General features: G+C 39.2%; 1 protein-coding gene across 1 annotated transcript in view; it reads left to right on the forward strand.

Annotated features, from left to right (window-relative positions):
• Positions 1–1,820: 1,820 nt before the first annotated feature.
• LOC124147064 (adipokinetic hormone/corazonin-related peptide receptor variant I-like) overlaps positions 1,821–25,648 on the forward strand; it is a 63,628-nt gene continuing 39,800 nt past the window's right edge. The window contains exon 1 of the mRNA XM_048381329.1: positions 1,821–2,432. Coding sequence (XP_048237286.1) covers positions 1,821–2,432 — 612 coding nt within the window. The remainder of the gene's footprint in view (positions 2,433–25,648) is intronic.

The following is a 25,648-nucleotide window of genomic DNA, read 5'->3' on the forward strand; positions in this document are numbered from 1 at the left end:
TGGCATAAACTTTGTAAACCCGGACCTGCACCGAAATTATCGCAACGTATCTATAAGTTCGCTCATTTGCATTTTTTATCTGATAAGGAGAAACATGCCTGGATAGGAAATGTGAGGTAAATACTTAATTACTGACCTATGAATTTTATGACCCACAAAGCGGTTCAAGCGATTTGCTAATTGCTCGGATAGAAAATAATTTAAAAGATCAGTTCTTTCAAAATTGGAGATCTGACGTCGATAGAAGTTCAAAGGGGTATTATAAATATTTATAAAAAAACATCTCGCCATTTGAATTCTCTCCTATCTAAACACATTTATTATCCTATTCTGAAACATAGAACCTATAACCATAATCTACCTGTCGAAGTTGACCGTTGGCTTGGTATAGATAGAGAATTTATGACATGAAAACTGTGCATATCGTCCACTACCTGTTTAAATGGGAATCCAGATCCAAATTTATCTCGAATAAAATACACAGTTTCCTAATATAATATAATACAAACAATTGTTGAGGACCAGAAATGTAAAAAATACCAAGAACCTTGCAAGATTGATATGTATAATAGATAAGTACCTTTAAGTGTGACTGTATGTATGTGTGCTTGTTTGTGTATGTGCTTCTGTTTAAATGGTCATACAAATTTTCAAGCAAAATGTTAAATTAACGCCAAATAGTTGTACAGTATAACCGACTTCGTGTTAAATACAAGTGTATTATCATGTTAAGAACCTTTTTTTCTCCTGCACCACCGAGAAATGCATTGCATTGAGAAATAACTGATGATTGATTGATGATGCTCGCTAAATGTGTGTGTGTCTGGCCCCACCGGCGGCAGCAGGCCAAAAATAACCCGAAACATTATCATCGAAGTATTGGAATTAGAATCATGCATGCGTGAATGACACGTGCGTAACACTTCCTAATGAGGAATACACGTTTCAAGATGGAATAGGCTTTCACAGGAGGGGCTCTTCAAAATATTATTGTGAAGGTTTCATTACCTCGAATATGTAACAAGATGCTGATTATTTTATCTCATTCTTTCATTTGTTTATATCTTGTCTGAAACTACACTATTTACAGACCACCGTCGTATAGCTGGAATATTGCTAATTTTGGTCCACACAAGGAATACGTATCAAACAAGATAAAGAAACTTGCTGAATCCATTCTTACAACAAATATTGTCAATTTTATTCATGTTCACAAGTTTATGTTCGTTAATCAGTCCATCTAATAAGCTTTACATAGAGATAACCAGAGAAGCACGCCTTGATAGAAGTGCCCCTACTGTGAAATATTATGTAGTACACATCATCATACCATACACTAACAAGCAATAGGGCTGTTCTGATACATATATAGGAGTCAATCGACTTTGAACAAAGAACAGAGAACAGTTACTGAAAGGCCGGATCCAGTCAAAGCAGGCGTGTGTACGTGGCGGATTGATCGACGACGACCAAGGTTATTCCGGGAGAGATACTGTAAGCGGAAAGACTGCACAGCAAGCGCGACTTTTCATTTTAGTGTAATAACGACAGAAATTAGCTCGCATATTCATCTGTGTGCTCTCTGACGGCGTCCAGTCTCTGGCGTATGCAAGCAGAAGGCGTTAACGACATTGCGAACAGTTGTCACCCATCAATCGAAGCTGTTTAACGGAATCAAAATAGTTTTTGAGTACTTCACAGCTGCGAGACGGCCGTGTAACCACATCGGCAGCGTATCGAGAAGCGGAGGTAGCCATAGCAGCAGTCAGTGTGTGGGGAGTAGGGATGTAAACAAGGCTAAGGTGATGCTACAGTTCGGCATGGGTACACACCAAGCCCATTTCTTCTCCTACAGAGCAGTGGATAACAACAACTGCTCGGCCATGTTCCCGCTTCGCCCAACAACGACTGATCCCCCGACCGTGTTGTCCTACCCCACCCAGGCTCTGCCTAAAGTTGTCAGCTTGGCTGCTTGTAACCGGTCTGAACTTTCCACACCTTTACCGCGGGAGATGACATTCAATGATGACAACATGGTATCCGTCATAGCTTACATATGTTTATTCATAGTCGCTGCATCCGGAAATCTTATCGTCTTTGTGACCCTGTTCCGAAGTCGGGGTTTCAAATCGCGTGTTAACACCTTCATCATGCATCTCTCTATAGCCGATCTGATCGTCGCCTTCATCATGCTCCCCCTGGAGACAGTGTGGCACATAACTGTTGCCTGGGAGGCTGGAGATCTGGCCTGTAGATTCATGATGTTCTGTAGGGCGTTTGGATTCTACCTGTCGTCCTTCATCCTCGTCACCATCAGCCTCGACAGGTACTTCTCCATCGTGCACCCTATGAGCATCCACGACGCTGACCGCCGGGGAAAAATCATGTTGGGTGTGGCATGGACGCTCAGTGTCATTGCAAGTATGCCGCAGGTATGAGCCCAGAATGCTTGATGTTGTGTGTCAACCTTATTATGTCCGGGGAGGGGCTATATATGTCGTTATTTATCGAAGTTTGTCGAGGGGCTATATTTTGTAAATTTACCCAAGTATATCCAGGGAGTATATGTTGTTGTTTTTACCCAAGTATATACATAGGATATATGTAGTTTACCTACCCAAGTATATCCAGAGGCTATATGTTGTTTATTTACCCTTGTATTTCCTGGGGCAATATGTTGTATATTTACCCAAGTATATGCTAGTACATGGGCTGGAATATTGCCGAGTGCGGCGTTAAACAACAAACCAACCAACATGAGGCTATATGTTGTTTATTTACTTTATTATGTCCAGGGACTATATGCTGCTTATTTACCCAAATATGTCCAGGGGCTACATATTGTATATTTACCTTAGCATGGTCAGCGACTACATGTCTATTTAATTGACATTTCTTGGATTCTGTATATTGTTTATTTGCCTAAGTATCCGAGTGGATGTAGGTTGTTTATTTACCTAAGTATCCGATCTATATGTGGTTTATTTAGATACGTATGTCTAGGTTGTAATGTGTTGTTGTTTACATTAGTATACCTTGGTGGCAAATGCTTGTTCATTTACCTTAGCGTCTAAGGGTGTGATTGGTTGGCGGTCATGGGGGATATGTATTACTCATGTGTATCGCTTATTCACAGAACCATGACATAAACAGTATATGGTAGAGCTATGATGATTCATCACTGTACACCTTGCCCTGAACAAATTGCAGGGGAAGTATGCTCCCCGGCCCGGTTCACACTTTTTGTCTTGACAATGTAGTTAAAACACCATATGAAACTTATAATTCTATATCTATGGGTTATCCAAAACCGCTCAAGTGATGTACGTCGTGAAATGCGAACCAGCATGGACTTCAGGGACGTAAGTCGAATTTGATAGCACTGCCAATTAGTCAAGCCATATAAAGGCGGTCTACCCCTTTATAAGGAGTAATCGCAAGTAAGTAAAAAGCTACAAACGCTCATGATTATTATTATTTAAAAGCATACTTATATATATTTTAATTTTGACATATAGCGATAAATATGATAAAAAGTAATAATATTCGTATGATAAAATCCCAGAGAGAAAGAGAGAGGGGGAGGGAGGAGAGAGAGTGAGGAGATTTATCATCTAACGTACTAATAAACCTTGCTGGTTTTCAGCAAACCTTATATCATTGTAATGACTGAGGAAAGGCAAAGAAATGCCAGCTTTCACGGTAAATATTCTGCAACCTTTGTTTAATCGAGCAAAAGACCAGATCTTGCATCCCCTACATATTAGGAAATCCACACAAATGAATCACCACATGAAAATAAAAAATATCTGACATTGGACAACACTTCATCCAACCATTGTAATAAAGGGCTTTGAGTAGCCAGTTGAGTGTCTTTGCGACCCCATCCTTAGTAATTATAACCTATATTTTTTCATTCGAAGTTGACTTAATATATAAAAAGGATGGCCACCAGTTTCACCGAAAATCGACTAATCACAAGCTTATTTTCCAACCATTAAAAATCGTTCAATAGCGTCATTACACTGTAATTTGCGCCCCTGATGCTGCCCAGGTAACATATTGCCGTCAAATATACCACAAAATGTAGAGAATGACACATGTATATTTTGTTTGAAAAGGTCATAGAATTAGTGTAACTGTTTTTTGATGTTTGCGGTGTTAATTGTTTGCACGCCAGATGTGGGCAACAGATCCATAGCATCCCTATTGCGGTTAAGCATACAGAATGAGCGCAGGGTTCGGTAGTATATGTTATTACCGCTCTTAGATACTGTAAATGTGCCTGAGGAGATATGATCTATAGACTGGCTTGTCAAGACGTATTACGATGTTATTGCAGACGGTGCATGGTTGGCTACATCGCCGATACTTGCTGCTGTCGATCATTTGATATTGTTGACATGGTGTCTGTGGTTTCTTACAAAACGAACAATTGTTCCACATAAATGTGCACAACATTTACTGAAAATATTGAGTCCTGCTTCAGAATATTAAGTTATCGGTACAAAAAAACAAGGGGCACTGACGTTCTAGCGTACCTGAGACTTATACATATCTGACACATATCTGACCCTCTAGCGTTGGAGCACATATCGGACCCTCTAGTATTGGAGCAAATATCTGACACTATGTCCTTCCTGAGACGTGGAAGCACATATCTGACCCTCTTGCGTTGGAGCACATATCTGACAATATGTCGTGCCGGAGACGTTGGAGCACATATCTGAAACTCTAGCGTATCTGAGACGTTGGAGCACATACCTGAAACTCTAGCGTATCTGAGACGTTGGAGCACATACCTGAAACTCTAGCGTATCTGAGACGCTGGAGCACATACCTGAAACTCTAGCGTATCTGAGACGTTGGAGCACATAGCTGAAACTCTAGCGTATCTTAGACGCTGGAGCACATACCTGAATCTCTAGCGTATCTGAGACGTTGGAGCACATATATGACAATATGTCGTACCGGAGACGTTGGAGCCCATAACTGAAACTCTAGCGTTGGAGCACATATCTGACAATATGTCGTTCCTGAGACGTTCTAGCTCATACCTGAAACTAGAGCGTATCTGAGACGTTGGGGCACATATCTGACGCTGTAGCCTTCCTGAGTCGTAAGGTCATATATTTGACCTTCTAGCGTTCCTGAGACGTTGGGGACATACCCTACGCTCCAACATATCTGAGACGTTGGGGCACATACTTGAGACGTCTGGCCACATACCTGGCGCTCTAGCGTATCTGAGACGTCGCCCCACGCCTAGCTCTCTGCTATTAATTTGTGTAGATACATCGATCACTGTAGTGTTCGTTATACGTTAGAATGCATGTGTAACACTGTACCGTACATTAAATACACGTGTGCGATAACGTAGTATAACATACCGTTGAAGCATCTGATAAATATTTAACGAAGAACGTACATTTATCAGGCATTGCGTAGAAGGCACGGAGTCATGCACGCTATGCGGGAAGAAGATTGCAGCGATAGACAAGTGCCCTGCAGCCTTGCACGCCATCGTGTTAAAACTGGCCATAGTGCAGGCATGAAAGCTGTGAACAAACAGGGATGCATGTAAATGTGATTGTCTGTTGGTCATGTCTCGTGAAGCATTGTTCATAACGAACTGGCGGATATCACGAATTGTTTCGTTGGCCCCGGGCATTTGCTCTATGCATGCTATATATTCACTTGTAACGAACTACGGTTATAACGAACTAAAATTAGTGGTCCCTTTGAGTTTGTTATAACCGTAGTTTACTGTATGCAGCATAATGGGTAAGTGTTGTGCGCTAACAACATATTGCGAAGAATTATTTAATATTCCTGTTGTGTTCACGATTACCCTTGACGTGTAGTTTGCGCCAACGGTATGACTGAAACTCGTAGTGTACGCTCATTATATGCCGGGTCTATTAGCATGTGTGAGGGCTCTGCTCAAACAGGAAATAAACGCGACGAAGCCCTTTCCGTAGCCACAAGAAATCTCGACGGTATAATTCCGACTGTATCATGAGCATGTGTTTATGAATCACCATCCACATAGTTATGATACCAGGTGTTCTCGAAAATGTGAGCGTCTCCTGCTCCAACGTCGACACCCGTCACAAACACATGCAAAGGCAAGTCTATCAGTTCACCTGTCGAGAAGTCAAAATAGGGAATTGCATCGGACATAATATGTGTCACTGATGCGTGAAATTTGGAAGTCTACCATAAAACGCTTTGAAACCTTTCTTTGTATTTTTATTGCGCAATTTATATTGGTTCGTGTAGAAAACATATTTGAGTATATAAGTAATAATGCAGGATATTATTAAAAGCGCATATGGACACCTTGCAAATCTAAAATGACATCCTCTTCTCCCTGAACAAACAGTCTCTTTACCGCCGTAATGGGAATGGTGCTGAATCAAGATATTCTGAAAGTTGTATTCTCATTGCGACACACTCATACTTTAGGATGGAACGGACATTCACAAAAATCATAATATGTATGCCTGTCCCGAGAGAACACCCATCGATGCAGTGCCGTGTAAAAAGCAGCAAAGAGGGTTTGGGTGATCTTTGCACAGTCAGGCTAGTTATGCTCATCATCAGCTCAGGGCCCTTGCCCCCTCTACACGCAGCCCAGACAGCGAATGGGACTTCACCCAGGAAGCGCTGCCTAGTCAAACCCAGCCAGAACTTAATATGTAGACTCTCCAACGCCCAGATTGTCAGAAGGGCTGTATTCCTGGTAACAAACTCGGGTACCCTCACAATGTCAGTCAACAGATTGGGAGGTACCAAATCTAAGGCACCGAGAACAATGGGGAGTCGGGCAACTTGGTACTTGGGATGCAAGCGTGATATTTCGAAAGTGAGATCCGCATATTTGCCATGTTTTTCCTCAATCTTGTCAATCACATTAGTGTCAATAGGGATAGAAAATTTAATGATATAAATGATTTCATTGGATTTACCAAAAAGGACAAGATCAGGCTTGCTGGCCTGGATACGTCTGAGGCTGTCTACGGGCCTATTCCAAAGGATTTTGTATATGGTCGTACCATGGCTGGGCCTCTGTGTCAAAACCACAAGCATAGCGAAGACGGTAATAAAAAGATCGAGCCATTCCATCCTGTCGCTTAAGATACTGTGTTTGTGCCAAAGCGGGGCATCCACTGACAATGTGTTAGACAGTCTCATTAAATTCATTGCGTAATCTACATTTCATATTTACATTTTGATGCAAAATCACACATTGACGGTTTCGATTGGGAAGTGACTGGTCCTGAACAGAAAGCCTTCTGTAAAACTTTTCAGGCCAGGACAACAGGGTTGCTGATTTCCTCAACACATTGCACTTAACTCGATCGACATCGATGCATAAATTAATCCAAATGATCTTTTGGCGTTTTGACATTGATTGCCCTGAGGAACGTAATTCCAAGCAAAGTTCTATCCAGGATATATCTGTTCTTGTCTCATTTAGTTTTATTTGGAACAAGTTTTTCTTTTGTTGATTTTGTTTACATACCTTTGGTGGATTATTGTCATTGTATGGAGCTCCTCCAGTGGTCGAGCACTAGCATACACGCATCAGATAATGTCATGCAAAGAGCAGTCCGCGTTAAGTTTGAGTGTAAATAATTAAATTTAAATTATAAAGTTGATTCTGTGGAAATTATTGGTTAAATTGTTTAACTGGCCTGTTTCTAGATCGGTAAATCAAAGATTTGACTCTTGAATGACATATACAAAATATACAAGTGATCACCAGAAAGATCATTGACAGAAGAGGGGTCGGAATCTTTGAGGCTACCATCAGAAAAGTGAGCCCATGTGTGGGTCATCAGTGACAACTGTATGAGTGGAGAATAATGTGAACGGTCATTTGGAATTTCGGGACTGCTACCGTTGGAACTCAGGGTTGATGCAAAGGCGCATGACGAAAATTGGCAGTAGTAGTAGTAGTAGTAGTAGTAGTAGCAGCAGCAGCAGCAGCAGCAGTAGTAGTAGTAGTAGTAGTAGTAGTTCATAGACATACTTATTTCTATTTTATTTCGGTGTATTTGAAGGAGTGAATGAGTGCGGATTCACGTCGACTTGATACAGCATTATCCCTGCCGGAAGCTTCCAAAGTGGAGATTCAAACCAGGGGTTTCGGCCTGGCAAGCCAACAGTTTAACCACAAGGCTACCCACTGCCCCTTTGGCCATTAAGGTATCACGGTCACGTTCGTTATGTTGCTATAATTGTTGTTATTATTATAGGACTCTGAATCATCGTTTCTTTATGACACAAGCACACGCAGTAATCGCGTGATGAAGCGTCAATCAGCTGTGAGGTAATAACTGGTTTAACATCTTGTTATTCGGATCTGTTTCTGCGTCCATTTTAAGCTGTTGAAATCTCTGCTATCACAATGCTGAATGATCACTCGGAGCAGACTTGTGAGTCTAAATTATCTCCATTAACATGAAACATCTCAAGACAATGCAATCGAGAATGTCACCTCCGTCTACCAAGGGGCTTGTTCTGAGGAGCGCTGTAAAAAAAATAAGAAAAGTCGTGCAAGGGATGATGACCGAGCTGTTAAATGTCAACATGCGATTTCGGAAGAAGGCAGTTGATTTTTTGGCCAAATAGTTTTTGAAGTGTTATGCAATTGCATCTAAATGACAAATCACTTACGGTATTTTTTAATAGAATGGGAAATCGATGCAGTCACGACTGTTTTTAACGTTTTGGTTTTAAAGATGTCGCATTTAAGTATCTTCAGAAAAATAAAGTTTATACCAGCATTTACATGTGAGGAAAAACAAACAACAATATGTTGTTGTCAGGTAGGCCACAGATGTTATAATGTCCTTGAAACAGAGAGACAGGCGATATCTGAACCTGTGAATATGATCAAGTTCCGACTGAAGGGCTGCCCATTCTCTACCACGATGTATGTATTGATACATCACGCAATGTATATATATCATGGTTTGAGCTTAATTAATTTGGTTAATTTATATAACATTTCCGTAAATTATACATGGACGTGATTGGGAAACAATTGGTGCGACAAATAAATACCGCTCCGGTAATACATGTTACAACCAGTTACATAAACAGTCAAGGTAGAAAATAACTCGGGTGTGAGCAATACGCTATGTAGACTGTTTGATTATGAATTTTAAGTATTTTTGTCTGATTAATAATATCATGAAGAAATGCCAAAATACATCATGGTCTGCATAGATACGACATGAAGCAGTGGATATACACAACGGTGTTTGTATTGATACGACATGAAGCAGTGGATATACACCACGGTGTCTGTATTGATACAACATGAAGCACTAGATATACACAAATGTGTCTGTATTGATACAACATGAAGCAGTAGATATACACCACGGTGTTTGTATTGATACGACATGAAGCAGTAGATATACAACCACGGTTTCTGTATTGATACGACATGAAGCAGGGGATATACACCACGGTGTCTGCATTGATAAGACGTGAAGCAGTGTATATACACCATGGTGTCTGTATTGATACGACATGAAGCAGTGGATATACATCACGGTGTCTGTATTGATACGACATGAAGCAGTTGATATACACCACGGTGTCTGTATTGATACAACACGAAGCAGTGGATATACACCACAGTGTCTGTATTGATACAACATGAAGCAGTGGATATACACCACGTTGTCTGTATTTATACAACATGAAGCAGAGGATATACACCACGGTGTCTGTATTGATACAACATGAAGCAGTGGATATACACCACGGTGTTCGTATTGATACAACATGAAGCAGTGGATATACACCACGTTGTCTGTAATGATACAACATGAAGCAGTAGATATACAACCACGGCGTCTGTATTGATACGACATGAAGCAGTGGATATACAACCACGGTGTCTGTATTGATACAACATGAAGCAGTGGATATACACCACAGTGTCTGTATTGATACGTCATGAAGCAGTGGATATACACCACGGTGTCTGCATTGATACAACATGAAGCACTAGATATACACCACGGTGTCTGTATTGATACAACATGAAGCAGTGGATATACACCACGGTGTCTGTAGTGATACAACATGAAGCAGTGTATATACACCACGGTGCCTGTATTGATACGACATGAAGCAGTGGATATACACCACGGTGTCTGTATTGATACAACATGAAGCAGTAGATATACACCACGGTGTCTGTAATGATACAACATGAAGCAGTAGATATACACCACGGTGTCTGTATTGATACGACATGAAGCAGTGGATATACACCACGATGTCTGTATCCCTACGTCATGACGCAAAAGATATATATCAGAAACAGTTCATTTATTGATAAGACGAAACATAATAGTTGTATTGCGATGTACGCGTTTATTTGCGAAAATAGTTGAAAAAAGACGAAGTTTCATTGATTTCTGCCTTTGAGTGTATGAAACTTATTTGGACTCATATCAGTTTGTAAAACAGAATTCTGAATCCTATCCATTCCAATATTCATTATTGAAAACCGTATTGACAGTCTGGTTTGCATTTGAGATTCCTAAAGCATTATTTGATCAATCGAGCAATCCCTTGCATTAATATGAGGCCAGTTTACCCTATGATATATATGCTGTTCTTAATTCCTTTTGAGCTTGTTGGTCGCTAACTCTTTCTAAACCAATAAATTACAGGATCGTAGCCATTATCAGAAAGAACATTAAAAGATTTGGCGCCCTTGGTGGGTCATCTGTCTTTCAGAACGTAACTTTTTTTAGCCTAAACTGCTAAACGTAAAACTTTTGTAACCTTACCAAGTGTTTTATAACTTTTGTAGTGATGTTTTCAGATCAGATGAAAATCCAATATTGACTCTCTTTAAATTTCTTACTGAGTTTGAAAGTCAAGGTAACTGCTTGTGAAATATGCTTACAAAAAACCATGGCCACATTTCATCCGGGATTCTGGAAGGATGTTCACTTAACATGGTATACACGACTTCTTGGACAATGTCTCTACTTGATAAATCTTCGATTGCTTTACGTGAAAGGTTATGGTTGCCAGAATTCAAGATGACAATCATCATACATAAGTTTCAAATGATTCAAAGATAAAATATACAGAAACCGAGTATTGGTTTTTGAAATGAGTTGACCTTTTCAGTTTACATTATTAATTTTTCGAATGATTGATAGCTGCCATTTATTAACAAAATGTTTTATTGATTTCTCAGTTCCAAAGCCATTGCTTCTTTAAAGACATACAAGGTTATCAATTTGTATTTTTGGTTTGATGGACATGAAGTATTTGAATTTAATCGTCCACTTGGCAACGCTCCGGATACAAACTTAGCCTCAGATGCTTATGTACACTGACGCTACTTGGTTCATGGTTCTAAATGATGCCGTTATGTGGTCGAGTTTGTGCTGTTATTGTTCTTCATGGCGTGTATATCTGACATTAAACATTTAACTGGGTAACTACATGCCGAGAGAAGCTGATACTGAGAACGGAACGGTCTGATTTTCGCGTTGCGGGGGCTGATTATGAAACTACGCACGTTGTTTTAAAACTGTAGAGGTCGAAATGGTTTTGCATGATGACAAAGAAAAATAATAGCTTATACAAACAGCCTTTTAAACTGATTGAATAATATCTCATTTTTAGATGTCACACGAACGCCTAGGTTACATAATATTCACCTCTAGGTAGCACTGTCAGAAGACCACAGTGCGAGATGCATACATTTTAAACTTCAAGGGGGATAAGAAAGGGGATATTTCCACGATACGGGTGTCTTCAGATTTGTTTATGAAAACTGGAAATTGCCACTTATCCATATTTCATTCATGATCAGAAACATTGTGAATGTATACAGTATTGCCCACTTCAGGATATTCGTCAACATTTTCTGCAGCACATGGTAAGTTCGCCGGGTAGAAGACGAGTTTATCATGTTTTTTCGTGACAACCTTAATAATTTCCTTCATGAATTTATTGTGAAAATGAACAATATTTCCTTCGTGTGCAGTGTTTCGTGAAGTATTACTTTCGGATGTAAAGATGTCTTTGAGACAAATTGTTCTTCACCCTTACTTCAACGTGTGTGTGTGTCTTAAATGCCATCGAAACGAACAGCTGAGATAGATTCATTATCCAAGGGTTAGATATCACATTAGAATCGGAAATTCACAATATTTTGAATCCCGTTGATGGTTTCAAAGATTTCAAATCAACTGGATACTGATTGGGCTTAAATATATTTCAGTATTTTACCGGGGAACATGTTACATTTCATGTAGATATGTTCTGCGGTCTTCTCTGTGACTAGATGTGAAGTTTGTATTGTGACTAAGGCATCCGTATTTTTAGTAATCATGAAAAATCACATTGCCCGAAAGTTAGTTTTCGTTTTGCAACCGACAAGAAGAATGGTCACATACTTGCTCTCTCGGATAATGCTTGCGAGGAATGCTGTAAAATAAATGAATAAAATAGTCAAAACTTTCGGGTGAAGATACACATATTCGTTCTGATCAGTGTATGATTCATTCCATCTCAACCATTTTCCAGTAATATGTGTTCGACTGAAATCTGACGATCCGTTTCATCTTCATCAGTTGAATCGCAGCAACTTCTATTAATACAATTGTCCCCGCAATTCAGTGTGTTGCCATGGTTGTCGTATTTTAACAAGTCATTCTTGCAAATACGCCACCAGGTTTTAATGTGTCCTCTGTAGGTTGTAATGTCAAATCCGTCGATTTCCCATAATTTGTAATGTCGCAGCTAATGGGAACTTTTAATAAAGGGCATCTCGGTATAACCTCATTTTATATCATTTTGAATCTCTTGATTCTCTCAATCGAAATGTGTAATTTGTTTTGACTTGCGAAGTCTTTTTTTCAAGCTTCCTGCGAGACACTAACAGCCACAGGCTATGTAAGTGTAAAGAGCCCACAGTAAATGATGGGTATTGATATCACGCGCAGTGTTACGTTCCTTCGTCCTGACTTAGTCTCTACATATTTACGCACTCCAAAATACACTTAACAGTATATTGCTGGTAATAATCGAAACACAAGTGTTTACTTATTTAAGCATACAGATTAAACACCCAATCATCTATGTTATGAGAGGAAAAGACATTTGTAGAAGAAGAGTGAGTGAGTGAGAAATTATTGCTCAACCAACCTTGCAGCTATTCGCGGTGAAGAAGACGTTTTCTGCATGACATGAAGGCCCCAGGCCCATATACAAAAACATATACACGAACGTTATACCATACATAAGTACACAAACCACAAACAAACAAAAATGTCAGTTAACATTGTCACTTAATACACACAAGACAAGGGGAAAGTCAAGATAAAGAACCGTTGTCGGTTGTGTGCTTCAAGTGTTATTCTTCATGGCATTCATCACTGATATTAAGTTACAACAGTGTAATTACGTTTCGGAAGTGGCGGGAACCGAGAATGGAAGCTTGTTTTTTTCAAGCCAGGACTCACGATTCTGCTACCAACCTTCTGGTCATATCATCACAGGTTACTTCTATCTTGTTGACAATGACAACCTTCGTCAGTTATTCACATATGAACCAAAATATCGTTATCAGCCTCCTTCCAATCGTGATAGACCGCCTCCGTGGTCTAGTGGTAGAACGTCAGCCCTGAGAGCGGAAGATCCGGGGTTCGATCCCCGGCCGCGTCATACCAAAAGACGCTAAAAGGTGGTACTTGTTGTTACCCTGTCTGGCGCTCGGTATTAAGGGGCTAAAACAAAGGACTGGTCGTCTGGTCGGCTCGGAGTCAGTTTACTGTGTCTGAGTGGGGAATTCAGGTTAAACTGCGGCATGGTATCTCAGTGAGCTTGCACTATAAATCGATGCTATGTAAGTGCAATAATCTTGGACGCGACGTTACATCCACTTTCACCTCACCTCCAATCGGGATCACAAGTTTAACATCATTATATTATGGGTGATGTCGAAGCAAATCTGCCAAAACTCTGCAGCAGTACTATCAACATTTTTTCTGGGCTCTAAACCTGAAGACATGTCTATTCCTCTTTTCCACTGGATTCCAAATCTCCATAAAAATCCGTACAAAGAGAGATATATTGCTGTGTCCAGCAAATGTACTACCAAATCCCTGTCTCAATGATTAATCATAATACTTAATTCTATCAAGAAAGGACTTTCTCCATATTCTCAGAAAGTATTTGAGACAAGTGGAATTTATACCACGTGCTTTCTCAAAAGCTCAAAAGATAAGCTTGACTTTTGGCAATCTCAGAGAAGAACCTAGTTCAATTCTGTCAAAACATTTGAATTTTCAACTTTGTACACTACTATCCCACACGACAAACTTAAGTAAAACTTCATTCCATGAACCGTGGGACTTTTGTCACACAAACGTGATGACCATGGATACAGTTACATATCTAACTTCAGAGGTTCAGGACAATTTGTCAAACATGAAAGGGAATTCCATAAGAAGTTTACTGAGAAAACAACATGTGAAATGCTGAACTTCCTCATTTATAACATCTATGTAAAATTTGGGGGTAAGTCATTAAGTAAGAAGTAGGCATCCTCATGGACATCAATTGTGCTCCCTTTCTTGCTGATCTGTTTCTATATGCATATGCATCGGAATTTCTGCTCAGATTGGCAAAGTCATCTAAGGTACTTTGGCCAAGAAGTTTAACTTAAGCTTCAGGTATATCGATGATCTTATATTGTTCAATAATCATTAAATAGCCAATTCCTTTCCACTGATTTACCCTCCTGAACGAGAAATAAAGGATACCTCACCCATGTCATATTTATATGTATGCTCAGAGTGACAAAACGCCCTCTACAAGACTGTGTGACAAAAGGGATGACTTTAACTTTCCCTTTATGTGGACAACTATTCGAACAGCTCCAGGCAGAGCATGCTCTTTCTACCAAGATTTCAAGAGCGTCTAACAACTTTTGCCCAAATTATTCATGGCCTCAGTAAGGCTTTCAAAAGGTTTTCTGGAAGGCATGTGGAAAACATTTCCCAATTTGACGTGTCAGTGACAACGGTTATGTACGATGCAATTCCCTCTTTTGATTTGTATTATATGTTCACGCGTGGTTTTTTAGGCGAATAATTCTCTTGCCTTTGCATGTCTTTGTGACATGTATCAACGATGGGGCAGGAAATGCTCCCCTTTTCGCAAACTATTTGATAGTGATTTCATAAACACATGCTCATGATGTAGTCGGAATCGTACAATGGACTGTAATTTGAGCAGAGATTTCTGATGATTTTGTGGAAACGGGTTTGTCGTTTTTATCTATATGACTTTGTGAGAGATGATTCCACAAGTTCAAATGAATAATGATTCTATGTTTTTGCAGAGATTTCTTGTGGCTTTGAGAAGGGTATTGTCGGTCTTATTTTACGCCTTGGTGGTTCGCTATTGTGAATACAGTGGAACGTAATTGCATTTCATTAATAACGCACAACCCACGGAACAATTATCTGTTCTGCTCCCTTTCCGATTTACGTGTCCACATTTGTGTATAGTTGTGTTTTGCTCACAACATGTAAGGTTAAGAGAGGAGTTTTAAAACAGGCAGATATCCAGAAATGTCTGCTCCTTTGATAATGTCTGCGTTACCCTAACCCGTCTTCTTGGCTTCGTCAGTTCATGTCCTGAACTAGAATGATTTGGTATTTACTTCAATTTTTAAAGCTGATAGAACTGAAATGACTTTATATTTGCAGACTAAAGTAGACAAATGGTCACAATAATGTAAACATTTCGATTAAACGAAGCGGCTGAGGTATCAATCACATTTGAATATATGTAACTTAATGTCTTTAACATGCTTGTGGGACCAACATGATTGGCTTGGATAGTCGAATCACTGTCTGAGAAGTACAAGTAGGCTAACTTGTTCTGACAGTACTGAATAATATAAAGGGCTAATAAATTAATAAACACGTGAAAGCCAAAACCAAGAACCTCGCCATGTTGACAGGTCGAAGTAGCAACGTCGATCTGTAAACGTAACGAATATGCGAACCCTGATGATAGGTTGAAGCAACATTTTGGATCTGTGAAGCAACACAAAAAGCGGAACCAAAACGACGGTTTAAGTAGCATTGTCTGAGAAATGCGTAAGTGTGTCATCGCTTTATAAATCGCCTCATGTGGTCTGTCCATGGCTTGTGTGATTCACACAACGCTCAAACTTTCTAACATTGTGCATGTGTAGACACACATTGTACAAAACATCCTCGTTCACTCCGATCTTGTTGTCTACAATTGTGAATAGCGAGGGAATCATTATACAACACATCCTTGTTCACCCCGATCTAGCTATATAACATTGTGAAAAGGGAGGGAAACATTATACAACATATCCTTGTTCACCCCGATCTAGCTATATAACATTGTGAAAAGGGAGGGAAACATTATACAACATATCCTTGTTCACTCCGATCTTGCTGTCTAACATTGTGAATCGCGAGGGAATCATTATACAACACATCCTTGTTCACCCCGATCTAGCTATATAACATTGTGAAAAGGGAGGGAAACATTATACAACATATCCTTGTTCACTCCGATCTTGCTGTCTAACATTGTGAATCGCGAGGGAATCATTATACAACACATCCTTGTTCACCCCGATCTAGCTATATAACATTGTGAAAAGGGAGGGAAACATTATACAACATATCCTTGTTCACTCCGATCTTGCTGTCTAACATTGTGAATCGCGAGGGAATCATTATACAACACATCCTTGTTCACCCCGATCTAGCTATATAACATTGTGTATAGAGAGGGAAACATTATACAACACATCCTTGTTCACTCCGATCTAGCTATATAACATTGTGTATAGAGAGGGAAACATTATACAACACATCCTTGTTCACCCCGATCTAGCTATATAACATTGTGAAAAGGGAGGGAAACATTATACAACATATCCTTGTTCACTCCGATCTTGCTGTCTAACATTGTGAATAGCGAGGGAATCATTATACAACATATCCTTGTTCACCCCGATCTAATTTTATAACATTGTGAATCGCGAGGGAATCATTATACAACACATCCTTGTTCACCCCGATCTAGCTATATAACATTGTGAAAAGGGAGGGAAACATTATACAACATATCCTTGTTCACTCCGATCTAGTTTTATAACATTGTGTATAGAGAGGGAAACATTATACAACACATCCTTGTTCACACCGATCTAGCTTTATAACATTGTGTATAGAGAGGGAAACATTATACAACACATCCTTGTTCACTCCGATCTAGCTATATAACATTGTGAAAAGGGAGAAACATTATACAACATATCCTTGTTCACTCCGATCTAGTTTTATAACATTGTGTATACAGAGGAAAACATTATACAACATATCCTTGTTCACTCCGATCTAGCTATATAACATTGTAAAAAAGGGAGAAACATTATACAACATATCCTTGTTCACTCCGATCTAGCTTTATAACATTGTGTATAGAGAGGGAAACATTATACAACACATCCTTGTTCACTCCGATCTAGTTTTATAACATTGTGTATAGAGAGGGAAACATTATACAACACATCCTTGTTCACTCCGATCTAGCTATATAACATTGTGAAAAGGGAGAAACATTATACAACATATCCTTGTTCACTCCGATCTAGTTTTATAACATTGTGTATACAGAGGAAAACATTATACAACATATCCTTGTTCACTCCGATCTAGCTATATAACATTGTAAAAAAGGGAGAAAAGTTATACAACATATCCTTGTTCACTCCGATCTAGCTTTATAACATTGTGTATAGAGAGGGAAACATTATACAACACATCCTTGTTCACTCCGATCTAGCTATATAACATTGTGAAAAGGGAGAAACATTATACAACATATCCTTGTTCACTCCGATCTAGCTTTATAACATTGTGTATAGAGAGGGAAACATTATACAACACATCCTTGTTCACTCCGATCTTGCTGTATAACATTGTGTTTTGAAAGGGAAACATTGTACAACACGTATTTGTGAACACCAATCTAGCTTTATAACATTGTGTATAGAGAGGGAAACATTACACAACACATCCTTGTTCACTCCGATCTAGCTGTATAACATTGTGTATACAGAGGGAAACATTATACAACATATCCTTGTTCACTCGGATCTAGCTTTATAACATTGTGAATAGGGAAGGAAACATTATACAACACATCCTTGTTCACACCGATCTAGCTGTATAACATTGTGTATAGCTAGGGAAACATTATACAACACATCCTTGTTCATTCCGATCTAGCTGTATAACATTGTGTATAGCGAGGGAAACATTATACAACACATCCTTGTTCACATCAATCTAGCTATATAACATTGTGAATAGGGAAGGAAACATCGTACAACATATCCTTGTTCACTCCGATCTTGCTGTATAACATTGTGTTTTGAAAGGGAAACATTGTACAACACGTATTTTTGAACACCGATCTAGCTGTATAACATTGTGTATAGAGAGGGAAACATCATACAACATATCCTTGTTCACTCCGATCTAGCTGTAGAACATTGTGAATAGGGAAGAAAACATTATACAACACATCCTTGTTCATTCCGATCTAGCTGTATAACATTGTGTATACAGAGGGAAACATTATACAACATATCCTTGTTCACTCCGATCTAGCTTTATAATATTGTGAATAGGGAAGGAAACATTATACAACACATCCTTGTTCACTCCGATCTTGCTGTATAACATTGTGTTTTGAAAGGGAAACATTGTACAACACGTATTTGTGAACACCGATCTAGCTATATAACATTGTGTTCACACCGATCTAGCTGTATAACATTGTGTATAGCTAGGGAAACATTATACAACATATCCTTGTTCACACCAATCTAGCTTCATAACATTGTGAATAGGGAAGGAAACATTGTACAACACATCCTTGTTCACACTGATCTAACTTTATAACATTGTGACTAGGGAAGGAAACATTATACAACACAGCCTTGTTCACACCGATCTAGCTGCATAACATTGTTTATAGAGGGAAACACATTGTACAACATGTATTTGTGAACACAGATCTAGCTGTATAACATGTTTAAACATAGTTTATTAACAAAACACAATAGGATTGGAAAAAAGTGAACCACTTACGATATCCTCTCTTTATTGGAATATCAATATATTGTCATCAAAGACATTTATTCATGTTTATCTTTTTAAAGAAATATCAAATATGTGCTATGTGCATTGCAACCTAGTATTTAATAACTTGATAGCTTGAGCAAAGATAATTTAACTAAGGGTGTGACCATACTAAATGACCAAATAAAGAAAAATATCTGTTGAAAATAAACACATGAGTAGAAACAGAAGGTGAGGTATTAACTGTGTAATTTCAGTATAAAATATAATTATTGGAATCGTTTGGCTGCTATAAGATGGTTTTAGCAGACTTGAAATCGAAATGGTGGTATCAGATGATGATTCCTAATCACATATAGAATTGTTTGTAAACATGGCAGAATTCCTTCATTTAATATTTCTTTCAACAGAGACTTTTTCCCTTTGTACTTGAATAACCTAAAGGAGGATACCAATATAGAAGCTGATTGTAAAATATTAATTTGTTGAGTCCATTTAGTACCAAAAATACACGTGGGCCGGTAACTGATCCCTGTGGCACGTCAGCTCTGACATACTTAGCTTATGAATTATATCTATTGACAAGACCTTTCTGTTTCATTTCTGTGAAGTAGAAGGCGAAGGCGTCTGACACATCGCCAAACACAAAACATGCAGAAGAATTCATGATCGTCAAGCGATTAATAAATTGTGTGTCTTCAGAGGTGTGTGCCATGTATGACATACTTTCGCTTTCCCAGTCCTATACGTCCTGAGCCGCCCTGTACATGCGGTCAGGATTTCGAGGATCCGTATCACTACCTATTTATTTGTCCACTCTTTACAAACTGACGAAACAACCAATAGTTTTACATTGCATGGACAGTGAGTTTTTTTCCTATACAATATGAACAATCTTGCTTCAAAAGTATTTTGTTACTGAAATACATTTATGTTTCTATATTTGTTGGAATTTTGCAAACTTGCCGTCTCATAAGGAAGAGTTCATATACGTTATTAGAAGCTTTGACCAAGGTCCAATAGTGTTTATTCACAATACTGAGGGGTCACAGGCCTATAGTACATGTCATATAGTAATTGGTGTATGTACAATTATCAAGTAACATGTTTTTTACTTCTTAAGTTCATAGCATACAACATGCACACTGACCGCTTTTTCGTTATTACTCCTTTGTTACTTGCCATTAAGGACACAAACTTCTGTGAACTAGGATAACGGATGTAATATTTATCAATGAACTGTTTTCTGAGTTCTGCTTACAATGGGGGAGATATTAGTAAGAAATTTTATTAATTTTTTACAGTGTTCAAATCACAAACTGACAAATTTTGTGTTCTCTTGATATCCCCATATATCTCATCGTCTCTATAAACGGTTCGCGTGAGCTACATCTGAATCTGAATTCGAAATGTTTTAATGTTATATTAAATAAATATTGCTTTGCACGGAAACTGTTTTTCAAGAAGGAATGACTTGGTACCTTATTGGATAATGGTGGAGAACAATGACAATTTTGAATGTAAATATCTTCCAAGGTCAGAGTAAAATCGCCGATAAAATGATCTGGTATATCCCGGTCCTGTTCTGTCCATATAGTGTAATACCATAACCACATGAATAAAGCTGATGTATAACCGATGATTCCCAGTTGGTCTGTCACTGGCCATCGAGTAATAGCATGTTATAACATTTCTTTACAATATAACACCTGGTATTATCACTATTTAATGGTGATTCCTAAACGCATGCTCATGATATTATCTAAATCGTAAATCGTAATCGAATATGGTAAGGGTTTTGTCGCTTTTATTTACATTTAATGGTATTGAAGATTTTCTTTAGTTTGACGACAAAATATTATGTTTACATGCCCGCATACCTTTCGTGAAAAGGAAACAGAAGAAAATCGAAACTACAGAAAGAACCGAGTAGAAACTACAGAAAGATCCGAGTAGAAACTACAGAAAGAACCGAGTAGAAACGACAGAAAGAACCGAGTAGAAACTACAGAAAGATCCGAGTAGAAACTACAGAAAGAAACGGGTAGAAACTACAGAAAGAACCGAGTAGAAACGACAGAAAGAACCGAGTAGAAACTACAGAAAGAACCGGGTAGAAACTACAGAAAGAACCGAGTAGAAACGACAGAAAGAACCGAGTAGAAACGACAGAAAGAACCGAGTAGAAACGACAGAAAGAACCGAGTAGAAACGACAGAAAGAACCGAGTAGAAACTACAGAAAGAACCGAGTAGAAACGACAGAAAGAACCGAGTAGAAGCTACAGAAAGAACCGAGTAGAAACGACAGAAAGAACCGAGAAGAAACTACAGAAAGAACCGGGTAATGGGTAAACATAGCATACACTTTACGTTTACACTTGTATATGTTATGTAATGAACATACAGTTTTCAATTAGGATATTCCCTGATTTTTTCAGAATTATGAAATCCAAATCAAATGATATATGCTCGAAAAGAAGTTCCATGAGAAATATATTTTATATGTATTTGATATGATTATTCTCAATTGTATAGATGTATCTTATTCTTTTCGTGCGTCGAAGTTTGACAAAAAATTGATATTTTATGATTAGAAAACACCTGGTGGCACACTAGTGACTTTTAACTTAACTATTTGAGAGATCTGACACTGTTTAGGGTAAAATTAAACATCCTTTCAGATTTGTAACGAGCGGTTGATGTCCAACGTCCGAATGTCTACACATAATAATGTATGCCGACAATCACCTACTTCCCTGACCCGTGAAGATCCGGGATAGAATAGGTCTTCAGCAACCCATGTTTGTCGTAAAAGGCGACTATGCTTGTTGTAAACGGCGACTAACGGGATCGGATGGCCAGACTCGCTGACTTGCTTGGTGCTTTCATCGTAAGCAACAAATAAACAATCAACAAACCTACTTCCCTATCTGGTATGAAGAAGGTCACATGAACATCTGAAAGCGTCAGAACTGTACACCAAAACAGAACAGTAGAATGAGAATACTGAAAAAAATGTAGGGGATTGATTTGAACCCAAAGGGAAGTGATCTGCACCTTGAGTGAGTGTTTATGCCTGGCAGAGGGGAGTGACCTGCGTCTGGAATGAGTGTTTGGAGCCTGATGGAAGTGAGTGACCTGTGATTTTGTGCTACACCGGCTCAGAGCCTTATACATATTTAATAGAATAGGTCTGTAATTAGCCGGGTGAGATCTGTCACTTTTCTTAAGTAAAGGCATTACAGGTGCCTGATTCCAGTTTGATGGGAAGCTGCCCGTGTCTGCTGGCATAGTGAATAAAAGAGATAATGGTGTTGAATTTGATACTACAACGTGTTTATTAGCCCATAGTTAATATTGTCTATCACGTCTCGTCACAAGCCGGTTCCTCTTCCCAGCTACAAATGACATTCAAACACACACCTACGGTGAATAGGTGTAGTGAAGATCTGTACGCCTCTGTACCTATAGTCTGTTCTGAGAGAAACCATCCCTTCAAAGGCAATGACCCGTGCAGATCCGGGGTAGAATAGGTCTTCAGCAACCAATGCTTGCCGTAAAAGGCGACTATGCTTGTCGTAAGAGGTGACTAACGGGATCAGGTGGTGAGGCTCGCTGACTTGGTTGATGCATGTCCCTTGCACCTATAGCCTGTTCTGAGAGAAACCATCCCTTCAACCTTTCAGATTTGTAACGAGCGATTGATGTCACATGCTATTTCAACAGTAATATATGCAGATCATTTCATGTCCAACGTCCGACTGTCTACAAATAATAATGTATATCGACAATCACCTACTTCCCTGACCCGTGAAGATCCGGTATAGAATAGATCTTCAGCAACCCATGCTTGCTGTAAAAGGCGACTGTGCTTGTCGTAAGAGGCGACTAACAGGATCGGGTGGTCAGGTTCGCTGACTTGGTTGATGCATGTCCCCTGTACCTATAAATCTTCATCTAAACAATCGCATCATGCTCTGTTCAATCCAAAGACTTTATATATGAAGCGTAAAACACGGGTCAATTCCGGAAACAGTACATTCGACAGTACTCAAATCCTAATTTGAAAATGTCTTTCTGATAGCATTGAAATGTATGGATTAATGTAAGGGGCATTGTCCTGTTGTCGCTTTTTCCGTGACATCTGCTGAAAGTAGGAGAATGTAAGATCGCATGAAGGTTGTACGCCATGTCTGATCTGTGGTAGAGATGGCGCTAGATCGCAATTATTACATTTCCGACTCTACCGAAGTTAGAGATTGCGAAAATGCTAAATCGCGACATTGTCTCTTACAGTGAACAATGTTTAGGTAAAAAAGTCAGAAAGATCAGTGAATGTGTTTGTCCTGAAAAACAACAACCTCAGACATTGATTTCTCTACGGAAGTGCCTTGCACATCTGGAAATTTAACTTTCATGTAAGTCTCCTGTGTCCTCAGTTTGGGGACAGAATCCAGAACGTAAGTGTACGACATATAATGCTTTTTAGATCTGTTGTTTTTAATTCAGTATCAGAATGCTAGTCATCTGCAAGTGTGGTTGTTGTTGTTGATGTTGTTGTTTAGGAGGTCGCCTTCAGCCTCGGCATTTTGTCCCCCTTTGGGGTGTGTGTGTGTGTCGGGTACACATATCTGTTCTGAGTTATAGTATTCTTAAATTTCTGCTTTTGTATTGATAACATTTCTATTTTCGTATATTGATATGATTATATTTTTTTTATCTTTGTCTTCTCTGTTTCTCTAGTTTACTAAAGGTAATAGGTTGTATCCCCGCTTTGTCTAGAGCTAGCCTCTCCAGTGTGTCTGCTTTTTCATTTCCATGAATATATATGTATGACGGGATCCAACACAGCTCCACCTGTGGGCCTTAATCCGATAGTTTTGTATATTCGTATAGAATATTATTGACAGCGTTTGGTCTCGAGTTTGAGTTTCTGCCGCTGATGGCTTGAAGTGCACTTAGAGAGTCTGATAGGATGACTTAAGTGTCATGGTTATGGGTTTGATGTTCGTCGCCAGAACGATAATATAGCCTTCTTCAAGTTTCTACTTGTAGCGCTTCTAGTGAAGTACCTGTTGCTGCATCTGTGGTTAGCATTAGGGCTTCGTCTTGCATTCTGTCGAGGCGGCTCAAGACAGTATTTGATGCTTAGTGAAAAGCCTCACAACCATAGTCTTTTTTAAATCTGATAAGTGAATTGTTGAGGTCCAGCTGTGTGTCCCTCGAGGTACGGCAATACGCAATATTGCCCGCAATACGTTCAGATCTTCAGATGACACCTGTGTTCCACATATTCTATGTTTGCTCCAAGTGGGTTGTTGATGTAGAATCACCTCTAGTGAGTGAGTGAGTTAATATTTAACGTCACAGAATCATCTCTAGACATTTTGCGGATTTTTCGAATTTGATTGTTTTGTCGTTTGTAGAGACACTGGTTATCATGACATCTTTCCCCCTGTGTTTGAATAGAACTCCCACAGTATTTTTCACTTGAAAGGGTGAACCTCATTTATAGCACCATTGATCTACTCCGTCCAGGGCTGACTTGTGTTTCTGATTTGTGAAACATCTCCCTGGTTTACCCATATTGCACCGTCAAATAGAGAGTTGCGTGATCAAATAGTGGGCTTATAATGTTGTCTTGTGGCGTGCCATTGTTCAGTGACATAGGGTCAGGTTGGTTGCTCCCTATTTTAACTGATAGCGACCTGTCTTACTGGTAGCTCTCTATGAAGTTTGCCATGTTGCCTTCTACTCCATTTTGTGATACTTTTGTGAGGAGTCCGTCATGCCATACCATGTCGAAGGCTTTGCTGAAGTCCAGAGTGAGTGAGTGAGTGAGTTGGGTTTAAAGCCCGCTTTTAACAGTATTCCACTTATATCACGGCGTGTCAGCTTTATGTGGGGGAAAAGTCCAAAGTTATGCAGGTCTCCGACGTTTACGACTTTGATGAAACCAACGAGTACGGGTATGGTGCTGACAAACCAAGAAACATAATCGGGATGCGAACCTACAATCATAGGTTTTCTGGCGTGACCAATAGATGCAAATCTGCACAACGAATCGTGGCGCCTTAGCCGACTGAGCCACCCGTTAACTTAAGCTAACTTAGGAATTTTTGTAGGTTTATGCTCGCCCCTGATTGCGTGTATTTTGCTCCAGGCTGTTTTAGCATTTGTTTTATTTCACTTGAAGATTTGCAGAAAGTCTGCCATGACTCTTTTAGAATCGTCTATGAGGTGTTTTACTTTTGTCCGGCGAAGGTTGATTTATCCCTTTTTGACCTATTAAGGGCTTTCCTTCTCACTCTTCTAGCTGTTGCTATTTCCCTGTTCCACCATGGTACCGGAGTTTTGCCGGTTTTGTGGGATTTATGTGGGATTTATTTGGGATTGATTTTTCAGCTGCGGCAATAGTTGCTGAGGGCGGAGTTTGGC

The sequence above is a fragment of the Haliotis rufescens genome, unplaced genomic scaffold, assembly GCF_023055435.1.
Source record: "Haliotis rufescens isolate VD_foot unplaced genomic scaffold, xgHalRufe1.0.p SCAF_1, whole genome shotgun sequence".
Classification (NCBI taxonomy): domain Eukaryota; kingdom Metazoa; phylum Mollusca; class Gastropoda; order Lepetellida; family Haliotidae; genus Haliotis; species Haliotis rufescens.